At 41.0% G+C, this 27,865-nt stretch overlaps 1 protein-coding gene across 1 annotated transcript; it reads right to left on the bottom strand.

The window, feature by feature from the left end:
* Positions 1-4,867: 4,867 nt before the first annotated feature.
* ASNS (asparagine synthetase (glutamine-hydrolyzing)) lies at positions 4,868-20,611 on the bottom strand. Its single transcript, XM_079711665.1, has 11 exons — positions 20,348-20,611; positions 16,299-16,536; positions 11,950-12,135; positions 11,593-11,694; positions 10,979-11,106; positions 9,574-9,700; positions 8,099-8,205; positions 7,519-7,619; positions 6,306-6,387; positions 6,060-6,215; positions 4,868-5,206 (listed from the first exon to the last, which is right to left on the bottom strand). The coding sequence occupies exons 1-11, from the start codon at positions 20,594-20,596 to the stop codon at positions 4,997-4,999; spliced, it is 1,686 nt and encodes a 561-aa protein (XP_079567791.1). The 5' UTR covers positions 20,597-20,611; the 3' UTR covers positions 4,868-4,996.
* Between the last annotated feature and the right edge of the window lie 7,254 nt (positions 20,612-27,865).

The raw sequence follows: 27,865 nt of genomic DNA, 5'->3' as shown, positions 1-27,865 counted from the left end.
AGAAGATGTGGCACATATATACAATGGAATATTACTCAGCCATAAAAAGAAACGAAATTGAGCTACTTGTAATGAGGTGCATAGACCTAGAGTCTGTCATACAGAGTGAAGTAAGTCAGAAAGAGAAAGACAAATACCGTATGCTAACACATATATATGGAATTTAAGAAGAAAAAAAATGTCATGAAGAACGTTGGGGTAAGACAGGAATAAAGACACAGACCTACTAGAGAATGGACTTGAGGATATGGGGAGGGGGAAGGGTAAGCTGTGACAAAGCGAAAGAGAGGCATGGACATATATACACTACCAAACGTAAGGTAGATAGCTGGTGGGAAGCAGCCGCATAGCACAGGGAGATCAGCTCGGTGCTTTGTGACCGCCTGGAGGGGTGGGATAGGGAGGGTGGGAGGGAGACGCAAGAGGGAGGAGATATGGGAACATATGTATATGTATAACTGATTCACTTTGTTATAAAGCAGAAACTAACACACCATTGTTAAGCAATTATACTCTAATAAAGATGTAAAAAAGAAAAATGTAATGGCGTCCAACAACCATTTATTAGGCTCATGGATTGATGAGTCAGGAATTTGGGTGAAGCACAGCAGGGATGGCTTATCTCTGCTCCCCATGAAGGGGGCCTCAGCTGGAAGGCTCAGACTAGGAGCTGGAATCATCTGGGGGTTCACTCACCCCACCCCTGGTGATTGACATTGACTGAGACCATGGCTGGGGCTGTCAGCCCTCTTACACATGGTCTCTCTGTGTGGCCCGGGCTTCCTTATGACACACATCGAGAGAGAGAAAGCAGAGGCCGATTCGCCTTTTGTGACCTATCCTCAGAGGTCACTTTCTAGTAGATTCTACCAGTCAAGGCAATCATAAAATTCTTCCCAGGCTCAAGAAGAGGGGAAGCACACTGCTTCTCCAAGGGCACAGCAAGTCTCTGGCAGTCTGTGAGACCAGAAATACTGCTGTGGCCACTTTTAGAAAATAAAATCTGCCATGCTTCCTCAGAATGAGGGTTAACTCACTAAATAAGCTAATGCAATAAAGTACTACAACAGTTGGTAGGTATGTGCTTGATGTTGTGCTTTTCACTGCATAGGTTTAGAGCCATATGGAACTGCCTCCCTGTGGCCGGCCTTTCCCCCCCATGGTGACCCACTCCAAGAATCTGCTATCTCAGACTCAAGACCAAACTAAGGCAACCCCCGAGGCAGGAGGAATCGAGGAGCAGGCTCTGAGGCTTCAACAAGGTGTTCACACAGTGGTCTGACACCAGCAGGCCCAAGGTTAGTTCCTTTTCCTATTTTCCTTGTAAAGGATTTAAGAAGCTTTGAGGCCTTATTTAACTAAGATCATATTCTTGCATAGGTACAACTGTGCTTTTACAGCTAAAGATCTGCAAGAAAATGTTAAAACTATTGAAAACAGTGGTAGGATTGAGGTGTTTCTAATATTTCATTTTTTAATGGAAATATAAATAAATTTTGTAAATAAACTCATTTGTATTATTTTAAAGATTCCACATATAAGTGATATCATACAGTGTTTATCTTTCTCTTAGTTCACTCAGTATGATAATCTCTAGGTCCACCCATGTTGCTGCAAATATCACTATTTCATTAAGAAAAACAAACAAACAACTCTTAAAGGGTACATCATCCACTAAGGTGTGCAAATGAGGTTGAAAAGGCAGGACAAGATCAGCTAAGAATCTTTTAGTTTCTGCTGAAGGGATTGGATTATCTGTTGGTAACAGTGCTGTGTGGATTAGAAACCACATGCCTCCTTAGCACTGAGTCATCAATATCAGAAAAGTCCAGGAAAGCAGGCTTGGCCTGTATGTAGCTGCTAAGTCATGTGCACATGTCCCAGTGGCTACAGCTTCTTCAGCTACTTTAGTTGCAGAAGAAAAGGCTCACTTTATACCATGTGCCTAGCACATTATGTAGGTCTCACAGGCAGTTTGTTATCTAGCGAGTTGCTGCAGTCACGGTTGACCTGCAGGACTAAGTATCTCTACTGTCAAACTTTTGGGTGGTATCTAAAACCACACCAGATCACAGAGTCACTAAAGTTAAAAATCTGAAGCCCAAGCTCATACCCTTAAAAACTGGCAGTTTGTGGTTTACGGCGTACCTTAATCTTGCAGTGCACCCTGGGTAATCACTATCAGCTAAGTCTCCCAAGCATTTCTGGTGTCACTTAGCTTGGCTGGGTGAGGCTGCCCCATGAATGGACATGCCTGGCATCAAATCATGCTGGGTTTAAACAATTCAAGCATTTACAAATACAAGATTATCATTAAGAGTCACCCAATATTAATTAATGACATTTCCTCAGCTTTCTAGAGACTTTAAAATTTTTGTTTTATTGAAGTATTTACAATATTAATTTCTGCTGTACAGCAAAGTGATTCAGTTATACATATATATATTAATACATTATTCTTCATATTCTTTTTCATTCTGGTTTATTACAGGATATTGAAGATAATTCCCTTGTTTATCCATTCTATATAAATCGTTTGCATCTGCTAACCCCAAATTCCCAGTGCATCCCTCCCCTACCTCCCACCTCCCTCCCCCTTGGAAACCACAAGTCTGTTCTCTATGTCTGTGAGTCTGTTTTGTAGATGTTCATTTGTGTCATATTTTAGATTCCACATGTAACTGATGTCATATGGTATTTGTCTTTCTGACTTCATTTAGTATGATAATCTCCAGGTCCATCCATGTTGCTGGAAATGGCATTATTTCATTCTTTTTTTATAACTAATATTCCATTGTATATAAGTACCACATCTTCTTTATCCATTCCTCTGTTGATGGACATTTAGGTTGTTTTCATGTCTTGGCTATTGTGAATAGTGCTGCTTTGAACATTGGGGTGCATGTACCTTTTCAAATTAAGAGTTTTGTCTGGGTATATGCCCAGGAGTGGATTGCTGGGTCATATGGTAGTTCTATTTTTAGTTTTTCAAGGACCCTCCATATTGTTCTCCATAGTGGCTGCACCAATTTACATTCCCACCAACAGTGTAGGAGGGTTCCCTTCTCTCCACACCCTCTCCAGAATTTGTTTGTAGACTTTTTAATGATCATTCTGACCAGTGTGAGGTGGTACCTTATTGTAGTTTTTATTTGCATTTCTCTAATAACTAGCGACGACGTTGAGCACCTTTCCATGTGCCTGTTGGCCATCTCTATGTCTTGTTTGGAGAAATGTCTATTTAGGTCTTCTACCCATTATTCAGTTGGGTTTTTTTTGTTGTTGCTGAGTTGTATGAGCTGCTTATTTTGGAAATTAAACCCTTGTCCATCACATCATTTGCGAATATTTTCTCCCATTCCGTAGGTTGTCTGTTTTATGGTTTCCTTTGCTGTACAAAAGTCTGTGCATTTGATTAGATCCCATTTGTTTACTTTTGCTTTTATTTCTATTGCTTTGGGAGACTGACTTAAGATAACACTGGTACGATTTATGTCAGAGAATGTTTAGACTTTTTAAAAATAAGTGAAGGTCAACAGGTAGGCTTAAACAGTCCCCAACTTCCAACTTACCAGCTAAATTCCTGGGCTACTCACTCTTCCCATGAAGCATTCTTTTATTTACCTGTGCATCAGCAGTTTCCTCTTCAAAAATTTGTAATAACTAAATTCATCTTTAAAATATATTTCAAAATCCTGTCCCTAAATAACCAATGAGCAGTCAAATGAAAATCTACCTGTTCATTGAATGTTTCCTTGTTATATTTTCTCTTCTTCCAACTAGTTTTGGAATGCTTTTTCCTTTTATCAGAAATGCCTGGCCCTAGAACAGGGCTTGGCAAAGTATGGCCAATGGGCCAAATCCAGCCCACTGCCTGTTTTTATGAAGTTTTAATACAACACAGCCATGCCCATGTTTGCATATGGCCTTGCCCATTAGTTTCCATACTGTCTGTGGCTGCTTTTGCACCATAATGGCAGAGCTGAACAGTTCCAAGAGAGGTCTGCAAAGCCGAAAATATTTACTGTCTAGCCCTGAAAAAGTTTGCTGACTCGTGATTTACAACGATAGTTCCAGAAGAGACATTGACTCAACAGAAAAAAATATAAATTACTATCCGTGGATGAAAAATGTTGTCTGCCATATCAGTAAGCAAAGGATATTGCAGCCATCAAGCCATCAGCCACCTGCCACTGTGCACCCTGAGGGGATTCAGGATGGAGAAAAGTAGGATACTGGCCCTAGACAGTTAAAATGCATATCAAAGGAATGATTTCAATTAGCCCAGACTCTTGCCTCTTCCTATACAGAGAAATGCACTAAATTCATTAACTTGAGATGTTTGGTTTTAACAGTAATCTTTTGATGTTCTGGACTACCTGGTCTTTGTTGCAAAAACTCCTATATATCCTGCCTCTTCCCTTACCTCTGCGGGAACAATCTCAGAGGCTGTCTTCTGGGCTTAAGGAAGTTTTATTCAGCAGATTTTCTGATGACTTAATTCTCAACTTTTAGGCTGCACAGTTTTCAGTCAACATATCTTACACAATAGAGCTGTCAAAGTCTTACAAAGGACTTACCTCTCCAGAATGTAACTAGCCAGCTGTTAGGAATGCAGAAAGAAGTAAGGGAGGAAGTCAGAGGAGGACCACACGCAGATGAGGCAAGGCCTGGAAGGAGGCCCCGCTGGCATGAGACCCAAAAGTCCTCTACAGTAGCTCTGCCAGGAGAGGGCGTGTGAGGCTTCCCAAACATCAGACTGTTTCCCCTTTCCTAGCTCACTCTCTTTTGTGATACAGTGAAAGCTGTTCAGTTTCTAGCTACCTCTGATGAGGGGGCTGTATGAATATAAATGACTATAGCAATGTTTCAGATTTAAGACTTTTATTTTTTCACACCCAAGCAAGCCCGGGCCGTTGACCCTTCCTGCCCCCAAGCCCCCTACCCTTCACAATGAGAAGAAATGTTTACTTTCACTCCATGGCTCAGGGAATACCTAAGCTTTGGCAGTGGCCTTGTAATGGGTCAGAGTGCGGGCGGAAGGGTCAGTGGCGCTAGTCCACCTGGGCATCCAGTAATGAGGCAGCCAGTCGGCGCGGCCCGGGTAGTGGCGTTCAAAGATCTGACGGTAGTAATAGCCTTCTTTCGTTTTGGGAGTATTGACGGCAAATTTTTGGGCTGCGCTTGCCATCACTGCGTCATCAACCTGCAAGAATAACAAGATAGAAGCGAAATGGTTTTTTAACCGGCACGGAAATACTTGTATTTAATCTGGCTTCACAAAAACAAAAAACAAACAAAAAGAGAAAAGGCATGACTGTATATTGTGTGAGAGACTCTTTGGATCACTTAGAAAATGCTAAAATACCCTAATATACATAGCTGCAGTGACCTTTAAGGAACATTCACATGCACACTTCTTCTAAGTGGTGGCTCTAAGTGTTTGATTCATTTGTGCCTAATAACGTCCGGCACCCAATAGGTGCCCAAAAATGTGTAAGATGAAAGCCAGGGGGCTTCCCTGGTGGCGCAGTGGTTAAGAATCCGCCTGCCAATGCAGGGGACACGGGTTCAAGCCCTGGTCCGGGAAGATCCCACATGCCGCAGAGCAACTAAGCCAGTGCGCCACTACTACTGAGCCCACACTCTAGAGCCCACGTACCACAACTACTGAGCCCGCGTGCTACAACTGAAGCCTGCACACCTAGAGCCTGTGCTCTGCAACAAGAGAAGCCACCGCAATGAGAAGCCCGCGCACCACAACGAAGAATAGCCCCCGCTCGCCACAACTAGAGAAAGCCCACGCACAGCCACGAAGACCCAATGCAGCCAAAAATAAATAAAATAGATAAATTAAAAAAAAAAAAGTGATGACTGGTAAGTCTCCTCTCTCTATTCTAGATGCCACTTTATTCTTACAGAATTCTTTAAAAGAAGTATTGTTTATAGGGCATCTCTCCCGCAGACACAAACATTTAAATTAAATACAAAATGAACAGTGATTACTACTCTGCATCCAAATTATCCTATTCCAGAAAATACTTTTAAAGACATGATACCTGATGGTCAATGTATTCCTGTAAAATCCTAAACCAGGAATTCTTAACTGAGGTTATTCCATCACTGAAGGCTTCTTTTGGTCGCCAGAGAATCTCTTTAGGTATCAGATTGGAGTCCTCAAACGTCTCTCTCAGAAGATGTTTTTCTATCCCATTCTGACATGAAAACAAAAGGAGTGTCAGTGAAAGTTCTAAATATAACCAGTATCAATGGTTTTTTGACAGTTTTTATCTTGATTCACCCACCTTGGGGATTCTCATATTTGGTGGCAGAGACATGTAATAGGAAGAAAATCGATGATCCAGGAAGGGGACTCTCAGTTCAAGGCTTAAAAAGGAAAAGAAGAAAATCTAGATCAAAATGGATATATAGTGCCTGTCTGTTTAGATTCAGACAGTTTCCTAGGAATTCACTTAGCCTCTAAGTAATGTTAACATTATAAAGTCATTTTTATAATCCTAAATAACTGCCCTACGCTAATGCACGAATACAAAAACCTTCATTCAGAGTACATATTACATCATCTAGGGAGTGAAACGAACTACTGGAGAATAATTACTTTTACTTTCCCTTCTGTAAACTATTAAATATCTCAAAAATCAGAAAAAGAATGAGTGAGCTGATCATTAAGAACATACTTTGCCTGGACTTTTCTGACTCACAGTTTTTTCTAGGTGAGACCATCTCTCGTCCTATTAAAAACTGTAATGCTAATCTGCGGTTATTACCCTATCTGCTTGTCCTAACCAGAGTCCCCAGGATCCAAGAAACAGATGATGTGGCCTTTGATGAAACATTGTAGAACACTGGTTTATACTGAATGTAAGTTATTCATCAGTTAATAGTAAAAATGTTTGAATTCAGTTCATTCCCCAACCTCATATTATTTTCTAATCTAAGTGTGATTTGGTAGAAGCAACTAAAAGAGTTGATATTGGTTGTTTATCACATACAGTAAGAGTCTTCAATTCTCCAACATGACCAGCTTTAAAAAGTGAAAACTTTAGCCAACCAGAAATGATACCAAAGAAACCTGTTTTATAAGCTGATCAAATCTCTTGCATCTTCGCTTCCCTCTCCCCACACATGGTCCCCACAGCATCAAACTGGCATGGTAGGTGCTCAACGCTCGCAACATGAAGATGTATAATCTTTATTTCTCTTAAAAAAAACTTTAAAAAAGAGCTGCAAGTGCCTTCCATCTCAATTGCCCAGAAGTGGGCAAGATGTTGTGCTTTCAAGGTGGGAACTCCATCTCAAACCGCCTATCCATGTCCTCTCACCATGACAACAGCACTCTGATTCAGCCTTATCCCTTTGCACTAACAGACAAGCTTCATTTTCTCTATAGAAGGCATACTTTGCAACATATACTAACTGGAAAGAAAGAAATCGACCACTGAGCCTTTTGTTTTTTGAGGTTATTTTTACAGTCGCTTCCTAAAATACCACGTTTACCCATGGGCAGCAGTAGTTCGATCTGCTCGGAGAACATCAAACAAATACAGTTCCTTCAGAAGCCGCTCACTCTCCTCCTCAGCCTTCTCAGGGGAAGGAGCCTATTTTGCAAACAGAGCTGAAGTTACAAATACACCCACAAGCTTTGCTTCTGGCACATGAAACAGTTTTTATATCTTACTCGTACACGTAACTCCAATTCTAAAGGTGGGTAAGACAAAAAGCCAAACAGAGCTTAGGGAAGGGAGTAAATGCTTGATAAAACGTACCTTCCCTCACACCAAGACTGCTAGTGCTAAAACAAATAAAATGACATGCTGTACGACAGCCATAAGACCATAGGGGACTAAGAGCAGAAACATGATTCTTAGGCTTAACTAGTTCAAAAAAAGATATTATCTGCCCCTATTAAGACTTCTTTCTCCCCGCAAAAATACAGACACTATCAGATTTCCTGATATGTCTCACAAGATATTCAAAGTGTTACTGTTATACCAGAAAAGAAGATAGAAAATAGGTAAATAATAATTCATACTTTTCTTCCCCTAGGATCAATATCCCTTCATTTGAGAATGCTTACCTTGTGAAAATATATGTAACCCTGTGTAAGTTCATCTGAACCTTCTCCAGAGAAGATCACTACGCTATCCGTGTTCTTCCGAATGTACTTTGAAATTAAGTACATACCTTAAAAAAGAGACAGAAATTATTGTTAATTTCCACATAACCCTCTACCAAAAATGCCTTTTATTTGATTTCTGGAAATGACTGCAAGCTTTGCTATATTAGACTAGACTCTCTGTTAATATAAAGTAGTTTGCAAAAGAATGGCCTTATATCTACAATATCTTTATATGGTACCTATCTTTTTATGTACGTAATCCAAAAGTTGTACTGTTGTGATGAAACACCCCAAAACCCTTCCACAATTTTATATATAGGTTTTAAAATGTTACTGCTTTCAGACCAAGAATGTCTATCTGAAAATTTTGCTAAACAATGTTAAAAATGCTAAAAAATTTTGCTGAACAATGACTCAAATATCTTAAATGTGATAACGTTCACACCAGTATCACTATAAAAAAATTACAAGTTAGGGCTTTGGTAGCTTAATGTTTATTTGGGGCTTTTTTTCTGATACTTACTCCCCATTCAGCATATGTCAAATACAGTTAAGAATATTGCATCATTAAAAGATGCTGGTTGGTCCCTGTAAACCAGTATCTGTTCTTAACCGTTTTTTCATGATCACCTCCCTATAGGGATACTTTTTAGATCTTTTTCCCTAATCTCCTTCACCAATGAAATATCAGTACCAGAAATACTGTATTTCTGTTGATGTACCGTGGCCCTTTGGAAGGCCAGAAACCACTGTAAAACCTAAGATTTTTTTGCCCTTCAAGAACTAATTTTTGCTTCCTTGGGAGAGACAGCACCACTGCACTATTACTGCAAAGATTAGAGCATGAGGATGCAGACCCTAAACTTTGCAATGGAGTCCTGTCAGATTCTGCATCCCTTAAGAGAGGCATATCTAAGCTAGTAGCATATTAGAGACTCAGCAAAATTAGATCAGTCTGATTGGGAGTATACTTCTAATCTCAGTGTGTATCCACAGGGTAAAACTAGTATTTCTTGCTGCACAATATGTTATTGATTGATAAGTCCTATGATGGAATATTTACCAAAATATATCTAAAACGAGCATTCCTTACAGAAATTAGTCACAACGTAGACCTATTTCCCTATACAGCCCAAGAAACTTTTATACAGAGAAACTGGGGGAAAGGTGGTGCAAAAAATATGTATCTACTTTTTGGAGAAATATAAATAGTGATACCATAAATGTGGAAGTTTACTATGTATTTATTGTTCCTCTCCAAAAGAGGTTTCAGGAATTCTTAAATGGCCTTGTCTTCAACAATTGCTGACACAGGAATTTTACCTGTGCTCATTCTTGAGTACTATTTTTTAAACAACTGCTTGAAACAGGATTGTTTAATCCTTACACCTTTTCAGTATTAAAAATCTTTTTGGGATCATAAAATACCTTACCTACTGAAGCACGGACTGTCGTAATATCATAAGTTTCCAAGGAAAATATGACTTCATCCAGGACCTGAATGCCTTCCTCAGAGTTAAAGAGGACTTCATGGTGTTCGCTCCCAATATGATCTGCCACCTGATTATACAAAGAAATACCCACAGGCTTGTGTTTTAAAGAAAAGGACTACTCTTGAAAATGAAGCAGGACCATAGTTCACAACACATTATGAATTAACAAGGGTGTTAAACAAACAAGACAAACTAAGCAGAAATGATTCCGTAGGCCACCACAATAAGGGGAAATAATTCTCTAGGCCACTGCATACGAGCCCCACCTAGTCAGGCTCCCTTGCCTCCCCCAGTGTCTGCCCTCCACTGACCACCGAGAGGTAGAGCTCCCATCCACTCTTCCCACTCCAAGACTTCACCCTAACAAGCATGCCCCCCACTCCCCCTCACACTGATTTTACCTCCTTTTGGCCCTCCTGCAATGCCTAATTCTACATCCAGGATGTTATTCCTAAATTAAATGGCCCCTCCCCTCATTCTGTTTCCTTTGGCTATTGTGGATTCATTTAGCATTGGTCAGCTTGCTTTGGGACCACTTGCTTGCTCCTTCTCATCCACTCTATGCAAGTTTCTCCAAAGTGGGAACGAGGTCTCCCGCACACTGAATGTGTACAAGGTCCCCTCTGCCCACAGCCCTAAACACCGTACTTTATAAAAAAAAAAAAGAAAAGTAAAAAGAATAGCTAACATTCTCTAAGTACTCACTACACGCTAGGTTCTATCCTACACACTTATATTAAGTATTATGTAATTTTCACCTCAAAACTATCCCATGGTAGATACTATTACTTCCATCGCGTAAGTGAGGAATTGTGTGGTAGAAGTAGGATTTGAAACCAGCAGTCAGGCTCTAACGCCTGCAGCCTGAACCACTATACCATGCCCTAACTCTCAAAAGGGCGGAATTATCATAGGGTCTTTGTGAGGACTGCATGGGTCGTGATAGATAAAAGTGCCCAGAGGGGCTTCCCTGGTGGCGCAGTGGTTGAGAGTCCGCCTGCCGATGCAGGGGACACAGGTTCGTGCCCCGGTCCGGGAGGATCCCACATGCCGCGGAGCGGCTGGGCCCGTGAGCCATGGCCGCTGAGCCTGCGCGTCCGGAGCCTGTGCTCCGCAACGGGAGAGGCCACAACAGTGAGAGGCCCGCGTACCGCAAAAAAAAATAAATAAATAAAAGTGCCCAGAATACAGTGTACAACATAGTTGATATTCAACAGGCATTTCATTCCATTTTAATATATTTAATTCAAAACAATTACCTAAGTCAATGCAGCAGCAAAGTATAGAACCATCAATTACTAACAAGTCTGTCTTAACTACATAACAGGCAAAGACAGTGTCTTACCTTTCTAGCAGCTAGTAAATCAGGACTGTCTTCCATGCCAATCGCAAATGTCTGGAGAGGATACTGTACTTGGGCCTCTTTTAGCTGCTTCAACAGGATGGCAGCAACCAAACTGGAATCTAAGCCACCTATGAGCAAGACAGGAAGTGTAGTGGTTATGGGCCTTACATAAGAGAGGGACAGATATGCTTTACATTCCTATTAAGCACTAAGATTACAGTTTTACCATTTAAAATCCCTAAGTTTTATAAATTGAAAATCAACTTGAATGAGAAAAATCTAACATTTAACCTGTGACAATGGTAACAGTATTTGCATTGGTTAAAAACCACTACACACATTCTAGGACTCGAATCAAGATGGAGTAGGAGGACATGGAACATTCTAAAGAATGTTTACTAGCTCACTCGTGCCAATATAATTATAGTATCACTTTAAGTTGCTACATTATTATTAAAATATTGAAAGCAACTTACAGAAAACTTTTTCATCCTATAATGGAGGAAAGATTAAATCATATAGTAAGTATTTTATAGTCAAAACCTACTGGATAGCTATAAATCATTTAACTTAAGTATGCACTAAATACAATTAGGTTTTTAAACTGACTTCACCTGATAAAAGGCAGCCAATCCTTCTGTCCGTCATCAAACGTTTCTTAATGGCATTGTCAAAAAGGATTCGGAGGTTGTTCTTCACAGTTTCTATCTCAAAACCTATTAACACATAAAGGAAATTAAATAGCTGCAGAAAAGCCTGGGCTGAATTATTTACTGAAATGGGTACACAATCATCTACCTCTATCATGATGGCATTTGCTCAACAGTGAAGTTGGCCAAATTGCAATGTGTCACCTCCAAATTAAAAAGGAAACAGATTTTCGAACTTACATCATTCCAGTGATGTGAGAGTACAGTTTTCCTTTTGGGGAGAGAGGTGGGGAACAGGTGGGTGGGCTACTGCTTTCTTACCCGGGAAGAGTTTCTCCACACTGTCATACAGGGCATGCAGAGGCTCATCTCTACAGTGATGATATTTAACCATTTCCACCGATGCTACTTTGCCATTTGGCTTTAAATCCAAAACTTCATAGTGTCCTGGGAGAAAAGGCTCCACTTTTAAAAAAGGAGTCATGGAGTGCTTCAAGTTAATGAGACCTACATATTCAAAAAGATAAATTTATTCAAATGAGGATAATACTTCACAGTAACTTTCATGATTAGTTAATATCATCTAAATTCCTATTTATCTTCCCTCTTTAATACAAATACGTGTCCATTACATAAGCAAAACTGGAAAAATATAATCACTCAAAACCCTACCATCTACTTACTAGAAAGGTAATAGTGGTACAGAGATGCACAGCAAAATTACATTCGTTTCTAGTAATTCAAGGCAATAGGAAAATCTTCAGTGTTCAATTTCTTCTCCCTACCTGGAATTTCTGATTTTAAAAAATCTATTTTCTTCACTAAAGCAAACAAATATAAGAAAAGATGTATTTATTAAGCAAAGAGAAGGACTTGAAACTTAATTTTATGATATCCTGGTAGTCACTTGTCATCACTGAGGTATCTTAAGAAAATAGCTTATGGTTCCCAGTCCTTTAACAAGCAAAATGATCCACCATTACGTACTTTAAACTCAGATATTAAGAAGTCAGACATCTATCCCTTATGTAGCTATTATATACTGTGTGTGAGTTGAACATTATAATTTAAATTTCCTCAATAAGTTCTCACAGGAAGTAACCAACTTGACATCACCATGATCTGTGATTAAAAAAGAAAAATCAGGGGCTTCCCTGGTGGCGCAGTGGTTGAGAGTCTGCCTGCCAATGCAGGGGACACAGGTTCGTGCCCCGGTCGGGGAGGATCCCACATGCCGCGGAGCGGCTGGGCCCGTGAGCCATGGCTGCTGAGCCTGCGCGTCCGGAGCCTGTGCTCCGTGACGGGAGAGGCCACAACAGTGAGAGGCCCGCATACCGCAAAAAAAAAAAAAAAGAAAAATCAGTGGTTTATTATAAACAGTAACAGCCTATCTACACAGAATACTTATTATGATTTATAATTTGAGTTGGTTGACCCAGGAACCTACTGTGTAGTGTGGAATTCAAACAGCAGACAAGCCCCAGATCCTATCACCAGCAAGCAGACCTCAAGCTAGCCACACAGCTCCTGTAGGGGGAGGAGCAGTTACAAGATTTTAAGCAGGGAGCACCATGACCAAATGAGTTTTGTTTTTTTTTTTTTTTTCGGTACGCGGGCCTCTCACTGTTGTGGCCTCTCCTGTTGCGGAGCACAGGCTCCGGACGCACAGGCTCAACGGCCATGGCTCACGGGCCCAGCCACTCCGCGGCATGTGGGATCTTCCCGGACCGGGGCACGAACCCGTGTCCCCTGCATTGGCAGGCGGACTCTCAACCACTGCGCCACCAGGGAAGCCCCCAGATGAGTTTTTGATAGGCTATTCTAAAAGCACTGAGAAAGGAAAACTATTGCAGTACAGTACTCTAGATGAGATCATGTTGTTTAGAAAAGGGCAGTGTTTAGGATGTAAAAAAATCACAAGTCAAGAAATTTCAGAGGGTAAATTTGATGTGAGACCGTAATTCCATATCAAGGTTTCGGAGACACAGTGGAAGTATGGAGTCTGCTTTTCCCTTGTGTTCTCTTTGCTGGGCTTCCCTAACAGCACTTTAGGTAAATAACGTATATACTTCTTTGCCATACGATCACAGTAACTGAGAAAGGATTTAAGGAATGAGGCAAAAAGGCAGACAGGCAGGTAGACCAGATTTTAGGATGTCATTCTATCTAGCTAGGAGATAAAAGATGAATGCCTTCCTCAACTTTATTGTCAAAAAATGCTAAATATGATTTACAAGTATTTTATTCCATTCTGTGGGTTGTCTTTTCACTTTCTTGCTGGTGTCCTTTGAAGTACAAGAATGTTTAATTCTGATGAAATCCAATTTATTTTTTTGTTGCTTGTGCTTTCGGGGTCATATCTAAGAAATCTTTGCAAAATCCAAGGTCATGAAGATTTAGCCATATATTTTCTTCTAAGAGATTTATAGTTTTAGCGTTTACATTTAGGAGTTTGACCCACTTTAACTTTTAGGTATGGTGTGAGGTAAAGGTTTAACTTCATTTTTTTGCATGTGTATGTCCAGTTGTCCCAGCACCATTTGTTGAAAAGACTATTCTTTGCCCATTGAATGGTCTTGGAACCCTTGATGAAAATCTGTTGACTGCAGATGTATGGATTCACTTCTGGACTCTTAGTTCTATTCCACTGGTCTATATGTCTGTCCTGCCAGTACCACACTGTCCTGATTACCATTATTTTGTAGTACGTTTTGAAGTCAGGAAGTGAGAATCCTCCTACTTTATTCTTTCTCAAGATTGTTTTGGCTATTGTGAGTCCTTTGCCATTCCCTATGAATTTCAGAGTCAGCTTGTCAATTTTTACGAAGAAGTCACCTGGGATTCTGACAGAGGTCATGCTGAATCTGTAGATCCACTGGGGGAGTCTGTGCCAACTTAGCAATGTTAAGTCCTCGATCCATGATCATTGTATGCTTTCCAATTTATTTAGATCTTCTTTCATTTCTTTCAACAAGGTTTTATAGTTTTCAGCATACAGTTTTGCACTGCTTTTGTTAGATTTATTCTCAGGTATTTTATTCTTTTTGATGCTATTTGTAAACACAGAGTAAACCACGTGACCCAGCAAGTCCACTCCTAGGTATACACCGAAGAGAAATGAAAACACAAAAACTTGTACACAAATATGTAGAGAAGCATTATTCATAAGAGCCAATTGTCCATCAGCTGACAAAAGGATTAACAGTGGATGAACAGAATGTGGTATATCCATGTAATGGAGTATCTTTTGGCCATAAAAAGTAAATACTGATACATGTTACAACATAGACAGACCTCGGAAACATTATGCCAAGTGATAGAAGCCAGTAACAAAAGACTACATATGATATGACTCCGTTCATATGGAATGCCCAGAATAGGGAAATCCACATAGACTGAAAGCAGATTGGCAGTTGGCTGGGACTGGGGGGACAGGGGGTAGAGGAGGTAGTTGGGGACAGGAAGTTTAATGGCTGATGGATATGGAGTGATGGGGAGTGACAGCTCAAGAGTACAAGGTTTGGGCTTCCCTGGTGGCGCAGTGGTTGAGAGTCCGCCTGCCGATGCAGGGGACACAGGTTTGTGCCCCGGTCCGGGAAGATCCCACATGCCGCGAAGAGGCTGGACCCGTGAGCCATGGCCGCTGAGCCTGCGCGTCCGGAGCCTGTGCTCCGCAACGGGAGAGGCCACAACGGTGAGAGGCCCGCGTACCGCAAAAAAAAAAAAAAAAAACCCCAAAAAAAGAGTATAAGGTTTATTTTTATTTTTTTGGCCGCATTGCGAGACTTGTGGGATCTCAGTTCCCCTGACCAGGAATCGAACCGGGGCCCTCAGCAGTGAAAGCACAGAGTCCTAACCACTGGACCGCCAGGGATTTCCCTACGGGGTTTATTTATTTATTTACTTGTTTTTTAAATTTTTTTTCGGTATGCGGGCCTCTCACCATTGTGGCCTCTCCCGCTGCGGAGCACAGGCTCCGGATGCGCAGGCTCAGCGGCCATGGCTCACGGGCCCAGCCGCTCCGCGGCATGTGGGATCTTCCCGGAGAGGGGCACAAACCCGAGTCCCCTGCATTGGCAGGCGGACTCTCAACCACTGCGCCACCAGGGAAGCCCTATGGAGTTTATTTTTGAGGTGATAAAAAATTTCTAAAATTGACCGAAGCATTGGTTGCAGATATCTATGAACATACTAAAAACCACTGAATTGTACACTTTAAATGGAAGAATTGTATGGCATGTAAATTATACACCAATAAAGCTGTTTAAAAAATGCTAAATTAAAATGAGTCTGTGTGATAGCCATGGCACAGTACCACAGAGCAATAACTGCAGGGACGGCCAACCCTACCATTACAATGTGACATAGGAAAACTTGAAAATACATATGGGATCAGACCAGACGCAGAGCCTATCAGCACAACAAAAATTAAATGACTTTACTACAGATTTATCCTCTAAGGTTTACAGAATTTAAGTGCTAAAAAGAGAATCCAACTCCTTGGCTTTATAAAGAAAAGCTCAGAAAGTCCATGACTCACATAGACACTTATAAAAAATCTGGGTTGCCCCATTTGTAAATATGCATTGAACTAGATTTACAAATATTATTTAAAAGAAAACACAGAATCAGGACAATAATGAAAATCTACAGTAAAATTCTATCCTTACCTTTAGCTTCTGAACACACGGCCAAAAATCCATCTTCTGTCATGGCTTTAAACAAAGGTCTGACTCCATAGGTATCTCTGCCCAAGAATACTTTCTTATTGGCAGTATCCAGTAAAATAAATGCAAATACCCCATCCAACATACAAACTGTTTGCTCAATTCCTCCTTTGTCATAAAGATGAAGGATTATCTCACCATCCACTTTGGTCTGGTATTCAAATTCAAAATGGTGTTGCAGCTTAAGGAAACAATAGTAAAACAAAAATGTTAGAATCCTTGTGCATTCACTAATTGTTTTTTATTGCAAAGTTGCTTTAGTATTTTTGTGCTTTATAATTTCATGCACGTTAGTGATTTAAAAGAATAATGGCATTATAAAAATATAGCCTGTTTGAACTCAGAATCATACAAATTCTTTATAACATAAAGCTAAGCCCGTGAAAATTTTAGTTGCATTCTGATAGCCAGAATACAGATGCAATGTACCTCAGTATTGCGTGGAGGGATGGAAATGTATATTATATACATACTGTGTATGTAATACACATGTATTTACATAAATATGTTAAGTTAAAGCAAATAGATTGCCAGGTGTCATGGACACTAAAAATGTGTCTTCTTCAACTGTGAGATTTTGGTTTGGGAATATAGTATCAGCCGAGCTTCTTCCAGTTCAGCCTCACAGACTTCCTATAAAAACAGAAAGCGAAAGGACAAACACATTTGGCACTATTCCCTGACAAATAAATGATTCCATCACAATGGTGGAGACAAATGGTCCAACACAGAGATGCTGGTCCTGGGGAGGACTATAGCATCCCGTCCTTCCACCACTGCAGAGGCATTAAAGCTACTTTTCAGTGATGCACAAAATGATGCTGGAGCTTTATTCATCCACATCCCCCAGTGGAACAGCAAAGAGACCATCATTCCCACTGCATGTAGAGAGGGTTCAGTTAAGTTAGGCCCAAACTCCGTGGCTCTCCCTCACCACTGGCCAACTGTGAGGGTGAAAACTTCTTGGTATGTTCCTCTTTCTTTGTACTTACTCATATTTTTGGCTGATAATAGAGAGGAGGCTCACGTAAACAAAATCAAGTTGAAACGCTGGGTACATTTGAACATTTAAAACATGTTTTTAAATATCAAAAAGTAAGTCTCTATGTTTATATGTGTATGACCTGTAAAGCATGCTTCACAACCATGCTCACTCTATAAATTTGTGAACCTTTTGTCTATAAGCATGGAACTGTCCAAAAATGGGCTTTGGCCGCTTCCAATAACTACAAAGCCACCTCCTGGTCACCTCTCCTTGCTCTGAGAGACTGTCATTGATGACCTCTGTCACTAGGAAGTAGTGTTTGGAAGGGGTCTTCTGCTGACCCTTCTGGGCTTAAGTACCTGCAGGATAAATGAGCCTAAAGCATTAGATGATTTCAGCAAGCAACACCTTCCAAATCTATACTCCACCACCACATCATCATCATGGCTCTTTGGCCTAAAGCTTACAGGTAACTTACTGGTTAATGATTCACGTGTATGCTTCCCACCCTCCTGAAGCCACACTTAGCTTAAAGCCCCCATGTTCTGCCATCACGCGGAAATCACACTGCCATCTGACTTGCTGGCTCTAGGCCTCTGATGCCCCCTGCAGGGAAGGGGCCTCCTCTTTGCCCAACCTTCACTCGTATTCCTCCTCTCCTTGACCAGTCTCCCCCTCCACTCCCACTGCTGGCTGGATTTTAGTAGTAAATTCTATTTTCACCAAAAAAGGGGGACCTTTGAAGCTTATGTTGCAGAATTCTTTATATAAGCCTGAAATGTCAATTCCACTCTTTAGACAGATTTTAGATGCTCACACTAGATAACCTGAATGACTGGTAGAAGCAATGGAACTTCTCTGCATCTGAAAATACAACATATTTGGCTAATTTAGAAAAGAAATATTTTCAAAATATTTAACTATTTAACAAAATACACAAAAGCAACTATGTTGTTCAAGTAAAATATGGCATTTCCTACCTAATTTAAGGTGAAAGTCAGGCTACTACTGCCATAATACAAACTTAGCATTCTCACATACACGGTACCAACTTGGCTTAATAAGGAAGTTTTAACTGCCCCCTCCTCTATTCCCACTAGCTTGAAACTCCCTTACTTTTCCTGTTCCATTTCACCTCCAAGCACCTATAAAAATGATGTCTGATGTATAGTAGGCCCTTATTAAATATATGAAAGGAATATGCTGAATAACTATACCGACTCTTCAAATGAAAAGCCTATTCTTGAGTGTTCCTATAAGCGGACAACAAAGAAAGACTAAAGCTATTATTCAGAGATAAAAATGGCCAGAGGGTGACTAGAATATAAATCCCTACTCATGAATGATAGGCATATATCAAGAAGTCTCAAAAAGTACCAAGAAAAATCACAACCAAATGTATGACCCTTGAATGAAATCTGGCTCAAAACCAAAAAACAGCTATAAATATATTCTTGGAACACCTGGGAAATTTTAATATGAACTGGATATTAGAGGGCATTATGGATTCTTAGGTATAATAATAGTATTGGTGTTAGGTAGAAGAATGCCCTTATTCTTTTTTTTTTTTTTTTTTTTTTTTTTTTTTTGCGGTACGCGGGCCCCTCACTGCCATGGCCTCCCCCATTGCGGCACACAGGCTCCGGACGCACAGGCTCAGCGGCCATGGCTCACGGGCCCAGCCGTTCCGCGGCATGTGGGATCCTCCCAGGCCGGGGCACGAACCCCTGTCCCCTGCATCGGCAGGCGGACTCTCAACTGCTGCGCCACCAGAGAAGCCCTGCCCTTATTCTTAGCAGACAAATGCTTACATATTTAGGAGTAAAGTGTCATAATATCTGCAGTATACTCTAAAATGATTAAGCCCAAAATTGAATGTGTGTGTATATAGACAGAGATATAAAGCAAAAAAGGCAAAACATTAACAATTATTCCATCCAGATGCTCAATGTTCTGTTCTTTTTTTGTAAATTTGAAATTTTCAAAATTAAAAGCTGGGGCAGAGAGTGACAAAAAAATAACTTGCAAATTTTAGATTAAAAAATTTCTTATGAAACACTAGCCAAACAATTCCAGATTGCAAGGCTCTTAGTAAATGTGGCTTCCTCGGGTTAGAATTTCCAAACCTTCACTACTCTCATCCTAAGAGTATGCTTTCACCAGATTAAAAAGCCGTTCCAATTTTAGTGCTGCCGAAAGTCTTACTTTTTGCACTCCACTGCATCTGGCTACCTGTCTATCCTTCGCCTGATTAATTATGCAACAGCAACATCTTAAGGGCAGCTACAAATGTGATCATCCACAAACTATTAAATTCTATCCCTGCCTTAAAAATCTTCAAATCTCATTGCTCTCAGAATTATATTCTACCTCCTTACCAAGTCCTTCTTGCTCTGGTCCTCCCCAATCCCACCTGGCCCTTGTTCACTTATGACAATCCCAGGGTTCTAAGCATGCTATTATTCCCTCTGCACGAAAATGCCCTTCCCAGCCCTGCTAGCTAATCATTGTCCATTCAAGTCTGAGTTCAAGTGTCAATTCCTCAAGAGGCTTTCTCTGACCACCTATACTGAAACTGGATCTCCCATATCCATGAGCTCCATATTCATTTTTTCAGAATGCCTAGTATATGTACAATGATTTTTTTTTTGTCTGCTCCCTAAAGGAATAAACTCCTCCAGCATGCAGACCTACCTCTCATATTTACTACTGTATCCCCAGTGCCTAACACAGCCTCTAATTAACATTCAAATTCATAATAGGAAAAAAAAAAGATTCTAAGAGTTAAAAACCTGAAATGTAATCCTTTTTATCTTTTTTTTTGTGACCAAGTCATTTCACCTCTTTGTGCATCGGTGCCCTGTCTCTCTACATATAATTGGAGTAAATGAGAATGAACATGGAAAGTGTTTGAAAGCAAAAAGCATTATACAAAATAAAATTATTATAACCAACTAGCTCTAAGGCTTAATCACATCCAGATAGCTTCTGGTTTTATTCTGTTTACCTTCTTGTGGTTGTAGATTTCACCGTTGTAACACAGCCACAAGTAAGGATATTTCTTCACTCGAATTGGCTGCATTCCAAACAGCTGGTCAACCACTGCCAACCGGTGAAATCCAAAGCAGCAGTTGGTATATCCATTGACATTCTCAAAACGAAATGCATCTGGACCTCTGTGTGCAATCTTCATAGCACTCAGACACTGAACAGAAAGGCAGTCGTCACTGCCAAAGAGGGCCCAAATGCCACACATGGTGCAATGGAGCTATGGGCTCTCTATGGAGAGAAAAACAGACAGATTAAATATTCAATATCCAATCCAAGTCTGTATTCAATCTTGATTCCCAAAACTTGCATAAGCCACTTCAAAGACTGAAATATAAATTATCTTATCTACAGCAATTTTCCAGTAGGTTGGCAGTCACACAGGGACAGAGAATGATTTAATTTACTTACAAGTATTCAGGAAAGATGGATGACCTTAACATCCAGCCAGCTATAGTAGCTTAGCCCCCAGTCAAAGGCTGCATCCCTCTCACATTAGGATTTGGTCAGCTAGAGCTAGCAGTGTTCAGGCCACATTCTGTTTTGTATCCTAGGTTTACACCCAAGATACAGATACACATGCAGGCTGGCTCCATCCTTGCCAGAGATCCCATCCCCACTCTCTCCATCCCAGAATCCCAAAAGCCCTGAAAAATCCAAGAGATGCTCCAGATTACTACAGTCGCCTCTTGTGTCTCCTTGACAATTAAATGCCTCTTTATACCTGTACTAATAGATGTATAGTGGGTAGAAAAGATGATCATACATACTGCCTAAGTGTAACATTAAGATACACAGCTATTCGCGGAGCGGCTGGGCCCGTGAGCCATGGCTGCTGAGCCTGCGCGTCCGGAGCCTGTGCTCCGCAACGGGAGAGGCCACAGCAGTAAGAGGCCCGCGTACCGCAAAAAAAAAAAAGATACACAGCTATTATAAACATTTCACTACTTCTAGCTTACCTCCAAGTGACTTATTCAAACACAATCAAAGAAATTCTAAAAAGAAAAGAGAAAGCAATATTATCTGATATCTTAGTTTAATAACAACAAAAAAATTTAAGTTGACAGAGATACAAAATGTTCACCATCAAAATGTCCTAAAAGACAAAAATGTTAAACATTTTTGTCTCAAAGCTACCTTGGTGAGTAAGAAAGCAAAGTAGGTGGGACATACACAGCAGTACCTCAGAAAAACAATTTGGCTCTTCCCTGTAGGCCAAGAAGCAAATAAGTACTTCCTACAAATGTTAATTACTTTGCAATTCAAATTCAATTCTCAATTGTGAAATAAAGAGCAGTTTTAGTTGAATGCTGTCAGCTCAAAACAGTTACTTTACCTAAATATCTGTAACTTGTAAACTATTTTGGTATTTTTCTAATGGAAATTTGCAGCAAATGCCTAGATAAAAGGCATCAAGAAAAAATATAAATATTCAAGTTACATCAATCACTTGGAACAATCCTCTGAAGACATTTCATTTGCATTTAAATGAAACAAAGCCTTATTTGGAGCTTTTATGAGACCAGATCAAATTAATGGAAAATGGTATTAACTAAAACAACTTGGAAATGAAGTATCACATGTCCTATGCAGCCCCTCCCATGCATTTGGCCAAATAGCTCATAATCAGATACAGGAACATCTCTGAGATATTGTCAGTTTGGTTCCAGACCACCGCAATAAAGCAAGTCACATGAATTTTTTGGTTTCCCAGTGCATATAAAAGTTATGTTTACACTATACTGTAGTCTATTAGTTGTGCAATAGCATGATGTCTAGCAATGTACATACTTTAATTAAAAAATACTTTATTGCTAAAAAATGCTAACCATCATCTGAGTCTTCAGCAAGTAGTAATCTTTTTGCAGTGGAAACATCAAAGATCACTGATCACAGATCGCTAAAGTTTCAAGTTACAAAAATGTGACAGACAGGAAGTGAGCAAATGAGCAAATGCTGTTGGAAAAATGACACCTATGCAGAGTTGTCACAAACCTTCAATTTGTTTTAATTAAAAAAAAAAAAAAAGCAGTACCTGCAAAGCTAGGTATGCTTGGATTTACTTCGAGATTTACTGGGAAAATTCACTGAGGTTTAAGTGAAGTGACTATTAATAAGCCATCTACCTTTTTTTTTTTTTTTTTTTTTTGCGGTACGCGGGCCTCTCACTGTTATGGCCTCTCCCATTGTGGAGCACAGGCTCCAGACGCGCAGGCTCAGCGGCCATGGCTCACGGGCTAGCCGCTCCGCGGCATGTGGGATCTTCCCGGCCCGGGGCACGAACCCGTGTTCCCTGCATCGGCAGGCAGACTCTCAACCACTGCGCCACCAGGGAAGCCCAAGCCATCTACCTTTGACTCTAGAAAAATGGGCTGGGAAAGTGCTTTGAAATCATGTGCGGTGATTAGTCAGTCATTTACCTAAGTCTTCCTAATGCTGCTTAGTGAATCCCATTAAGCATGCTACAGAAACACAGTAAGCACTAAATTGGAGGGGAAACAGGGGCGCCAAACGATTGCAAAGCACACTTATTTCTCCAGCAGGAAAAGCAAATTAAAACTATCACCTATTATTTTTATTGGAAACAGTATTACTTGCAAACATCCTACTTGGCAATGCTTTTTCCTACTGCTGTTACCTGTTCCCAGTAATTTTCCATATTTCCTCATAAACGTCTAGAGCAGTGCTGTCCAATTGAAATGTGAGCCACATGTGTAATGTTAAATATACTAGTAGCGCCATTAAGAAAGTAAAAAGACAAAAGCATAATAAAAAAAATTTTTTTAAGAGAAAAAAGTGAAATTTCAAATAGATTTTAACACAATGTACTGAAAATAGTATTATGTCAACACGTAATCAGTACAAAAATATTAACAAGATATTTTACATTGCTTTTTTCTATTAAATCATCAACACTTTAAGCATATTTCAATTTGGATTAGCCAGCACTTCACGTTCTCAATAGTCACATGTGGCTAGTGGTTACTGAATTGGACAGTGTTGTTTCAGAGCACTTAATTTCTTAAACCAATACTTAAAAGCAAAGTGATACGGTGAAGTTTAAGATTTCAGCAACTAACTCCTGCACAGGTTCAAGACTTAAATTACTTTTTTTTTTAAAATAGATCTTTACCGGAGTATAATTGCTTCACAATACTGTGTTAGTTTCTGTTGCACAACAAAGCGAATCAGCCATGTGCATACACATGTCCCCATATCCCCTCCCTCTTGAGCCTCCCTCCCATCCTCCCAATCCCACCCCTCTAGGTCATCGCAAAGCACCGGGCTGATTTCCCTATGCTATGCTGCTGCTTCCCACCCAGCCAACTATTTTACATTCCGTAGTGTATATGTCGATGCTACTCTCACTTCGCCCCATCTTTGCCCTCCCACCCCATGTCCTCCAGTCCATTTTTTATGTCTACCTCTACTATTTACCATAGCCAGGACGTGGAACCAACCTAAATGTCCATCGACAGATGAATAGATAAAGGAGATGTGGCACATAGATACAATGGAATATTACTAAGCCATAAATTACTTTTAATTAATCTTATAATAATGAGATCAATCAATGAAAAAGTTGAGTTACCAGTGCTTTTAAATTATTTATCAAGCACCCCGGGCAATAGATGGTAAAGAAATAATGTAGGCCACAGGCTGAGGAAAAACACTGTCCATTCATTCAAACTAATAACGTTAAACTGAAACTGGCCCTATAAAATAGATATCCAATGAGAAAAAGCATGCCCGTTTCTTTTGCCTTTTCCCATACCGCGCCGCCTGTCGTGCCCAGATCTCTTCTGGGCAGGATTTGCTCAGCAAGTCACTTGTTGAGTCTTGCAGTCCACACAGATGGGGGGAGGGGTAACTAGGTGAAGGGGTGGAGGTTGCCGGAGGTGAGGGGTTATCCTCCGAGGCCTTAACAGACAGCCCTGCAGACCCTCCCTCTCGGACCAGGACCTAGCGACCGCGTCGCCCCATGACTCGCGACTGCACTCGGGCCACGTGCACCCTCCAGCCCATCCGAGCGGGTCCCCTGAAATGCGAAAACTTCCGCAGGCTTCGACACAATATAATACAAAATAATTAAATTTAAAATGGCCAACTTAAACCGCCGCCGCCTTCTCTCCAAAGCGGCAGGGCCTTGGCTCTGCGGGTCACGCTGTCCCCGCTCCGGGACCACAGCGGAGGTCTTCCCAGGGGCGCAACAATCGGCCCCGCCCCCTTTGCTCGGCAGCAGCCGCAACAGCAGCGGACGCCGGGATCCGCGTCTGCCCTCCCGTCGGGCGGGCCAGGCTGCCGCACATCCTCCTCCCTCTCCCGGGGCAGCCCCGCGGCACGCCGGGAGAGCGCCGCGACCCCCGGCTGCCCAGCCTACCTGGGCTCCAGCGAGGTGGGCCGGCGGGCGAGCGTAAGGTGAGCAGGCTGCGACTTGCGGGCTGAGGACCTCCCCTCACCTCTCACTTTATAACCTTCTGGCTCCTGTAATGCGTGCGGGAAGTTTCATCACTTCTGGGAGGACCAACCAGCGCGCAGAGGCGTGGCCCGCAGGGCGTGAAGGCGCTAGCCCGGCCAGGACTGGATGCGGAGCGAGGGATGCGGAGCGAAGGAGGCGGAGGAACTGCTCTGTTTCTTGCTTCTTAAAGTGTTAGTGCACCTGCTGAGGGAGAGCCTCAGAGGTCTGGCCAGGTGCCCCACTGACACCTAGGATTACCTTACCTGCTGTTCTGACAATTCATTAATCTTCCGCACTTGTTTTGTTCTTAGGGAAACCATCAGCAACTGATTGCCGTATCCCCTCTGCAGCAGATCTCCCTCATGTCTTTAATTGTGAAGTCTTTAGAAGTGCTTTATCCTCCTTATTACTAAGAGAGCATCTTAGCTGTGGATACACATATATTTGCTAAATTAATAAATAGTGAGACAGATGGGAAGAGCTGGATGGGTTTCCACCTTTTATTTTATTTTTTATTTATTTTTGGGGGCATGAAACTCCTACATCTTTATTTTTTAAACATTTATTGAAGTATGATTGCTTTACAATGGTGTGTTAGTTTCTGCTTTATAACAAAGTGAATCAGCTATACGTATACATATATCCCCATATCCCCTCCCTCTTGCGTCTCCCTCCCACCCTCCCTATCCCACCCCTCTAGTCCACTTTTTATTAAATGCAAATTAGATTTCATTATGTTCTTCTACCTCAGATAGAGTTAAATTTCTCCTTCCTCTGGACTTACAGCACAGTGTAATTGTATTTTGTGATGGATCATCATCAGACTTCTGATGTGGTTGTATTGGCGCTCAACCAGACGGTCACCTTGTTGGTTGTGTCAACCTCTTCACCTTTTGGCTCTCAGGATCGGCTCAGTGGATTCATGTATTCAGTTCAATTCGATTACTCATTACATTTGGTCGTTGACAAATTTCACTTTCAGGAAAGGACTGAGTTCCATTCCAGTCTGAATTTTATGACTACTCATATGACCATGAGATATGTTCTATAACCTCTTTACATTTACATCTTTAAAATAAGCAAGTTAGGGACTTCCCTGGTGGTGCAGTGGTTAAGAATCCGCCTGCCAATGCAGGGGACATGGGTTCGAGCCCTGGTCCGGGAAGACCCCACATGCTGAGGAGCAACTAAGCCCGTGGGCCACAACTACTGAAGCCTGCGCGCCTAGAGCCCGTGCTCTGCAACGAGAAGCCACCACAATGAGAAGCCCACTCCGTGCAACAAAAGAGTAGCCCCTGCTCGCCGCAATTAGAGAAAGCCCGCACGCAGCAACGAAGACCCAACACAGCCAAAAATAAATAAATAAATAAATAAATAAATTTAAAATAAATAAATAAAATAAGCATGTTAGAGACTACTGGGGGTCCTTCCAGTCCTGAAATTTTAAGTACTAAAGTGATGAGAGTTCTGTAGAGCCATAGCACCCAAGGAGGGAAATTATTTTTTTTTCATCCCCACAATATCAACTATCTCATCAAAACTCAAAATAGCATTGCAATCTGGATATTTTTACATGAGACCCAATTAGAAGTATATTATCCATATTTACACACCTAATACTTGTGGATCCAGATGTGAAACCAGGTTTGTCTAGATCACAGGCCATTTTCTTTTCATCACATTCTGCCTGTGGAATAGAATGACAAGAAGATCCGTGTTGTACTGGAGACACTGACAGAAGAGAAAAGGGTTGATATAGCCTCTCTTATTTTTACAAAATATGAATGATCTCCATTCAGGACAAAATATATTTTCTTTTCCAGATTTCATCCCCATTCATATATTGGAGAATTACCCTGAAATTAGACTTTTTTCCTATTTATTGTCTGCACTGAGAGCTTGAAAGAGGAGACTCTCCATTTTAAAGGCACTGATGAACTGGTACCAGTACTGCCCTCAAATTTATTATGCAGAACTGGGTAAGCCGTGTCCTCATTAAAAGATATTTAAGGCCTAATGTTTCTTTATAAAATCTAAGTCACATTGATACCTAAAACCAAACTATATCAGTGACCCCTAAACATTTTTACAAAGATTCCTTTTAGAATTTTTTAAAAAAAGGTTTTCTTGACCTGTCCCCACAAGAAGACAGTGTGCTTTTAGTGTCCCTTTGATAGAGAAAATATACCAAGATAAAAATAAACAAGGCCCCATGACTTCATAACACTCTAAAATAAATTTGTATTTTATTAGTCACATCAGCGCCAAAATAAATTGAGAAATAGTAAAATTACATGTGCAAGACATACTGAGATCACACTATAGTTAATGCTTGTACAGGATACAGGTTTGATATCCTCATGTAATACATTCCCAATCAGTTCAGTGATTGTCAAGAATACAAATTCCCTAAGCACAGAGCATGCAGTGGACACTGAGTAGTTGCCAGACAAGAGCAAGGATGATAGAGGACTAAGTTCTAAGGTTCTTTATTGCCCTAAAGTTTTCAGCATCAAATAGACTTTGCTATGTCCTATTCTATATACTCTCTCAAACCTGAGGACAAGCTGGGAAAGTAGGTTTTCTACCCACATTTTACAATGTAAAACTAAGACTCAGAAATTGAGGGATTTAGCCAAATACACACTGTTTGAATGAAATCATAAAGAATTGAATCATAATAGTATAAATCCCATTTCCCTTCCCACCCTGTCTAGGTAGTGGGAGGTAGATACTTGATACCCTATCTGGTGTGATTGGTGGTACTGGGTATCCTTCCCTTGTCCCTTCAGAGCCACTTTCAGGTTTGTGCCCTGGCTTCCCGGCCCTCCTCTTTCACTGGGAGTGGTCAAAGGGAGACACTTCCAGGAGCCGCAGAGGGTGGGAGGGAGAAGTCTCAGGGCATTTCTTTTCCTGGCTCACCTACCACAAAGCTCCTCTCCTGTCAGCTGACCCTCTTTGTTCTTCCTTCTCTGCAGATTCCAGGAACTGCTTCCTCCTCACCCCCTTCAGGCCTAG

The sequence above is a fragment of the Hyperoodon ampullatus genome (assembly GCF_949752795.1).
Source record: "Hyperoodon ampullatus genome assembly, chromosome: 9".
In the NCBI taxonomy this organism is placed as follows: domain Eukaryota; kingdom Metazoa; phylum Chordata; class Mammalia; order Artiodactyla; family Ziphiidae; genus Hyperoodon; species Hyperoodon ampullatus.
The sequence above is the reverse complement of the archived record's forward strand: the minus strand, read 5'-3'. Positions and strand labels throughout refer to the sequence as shown.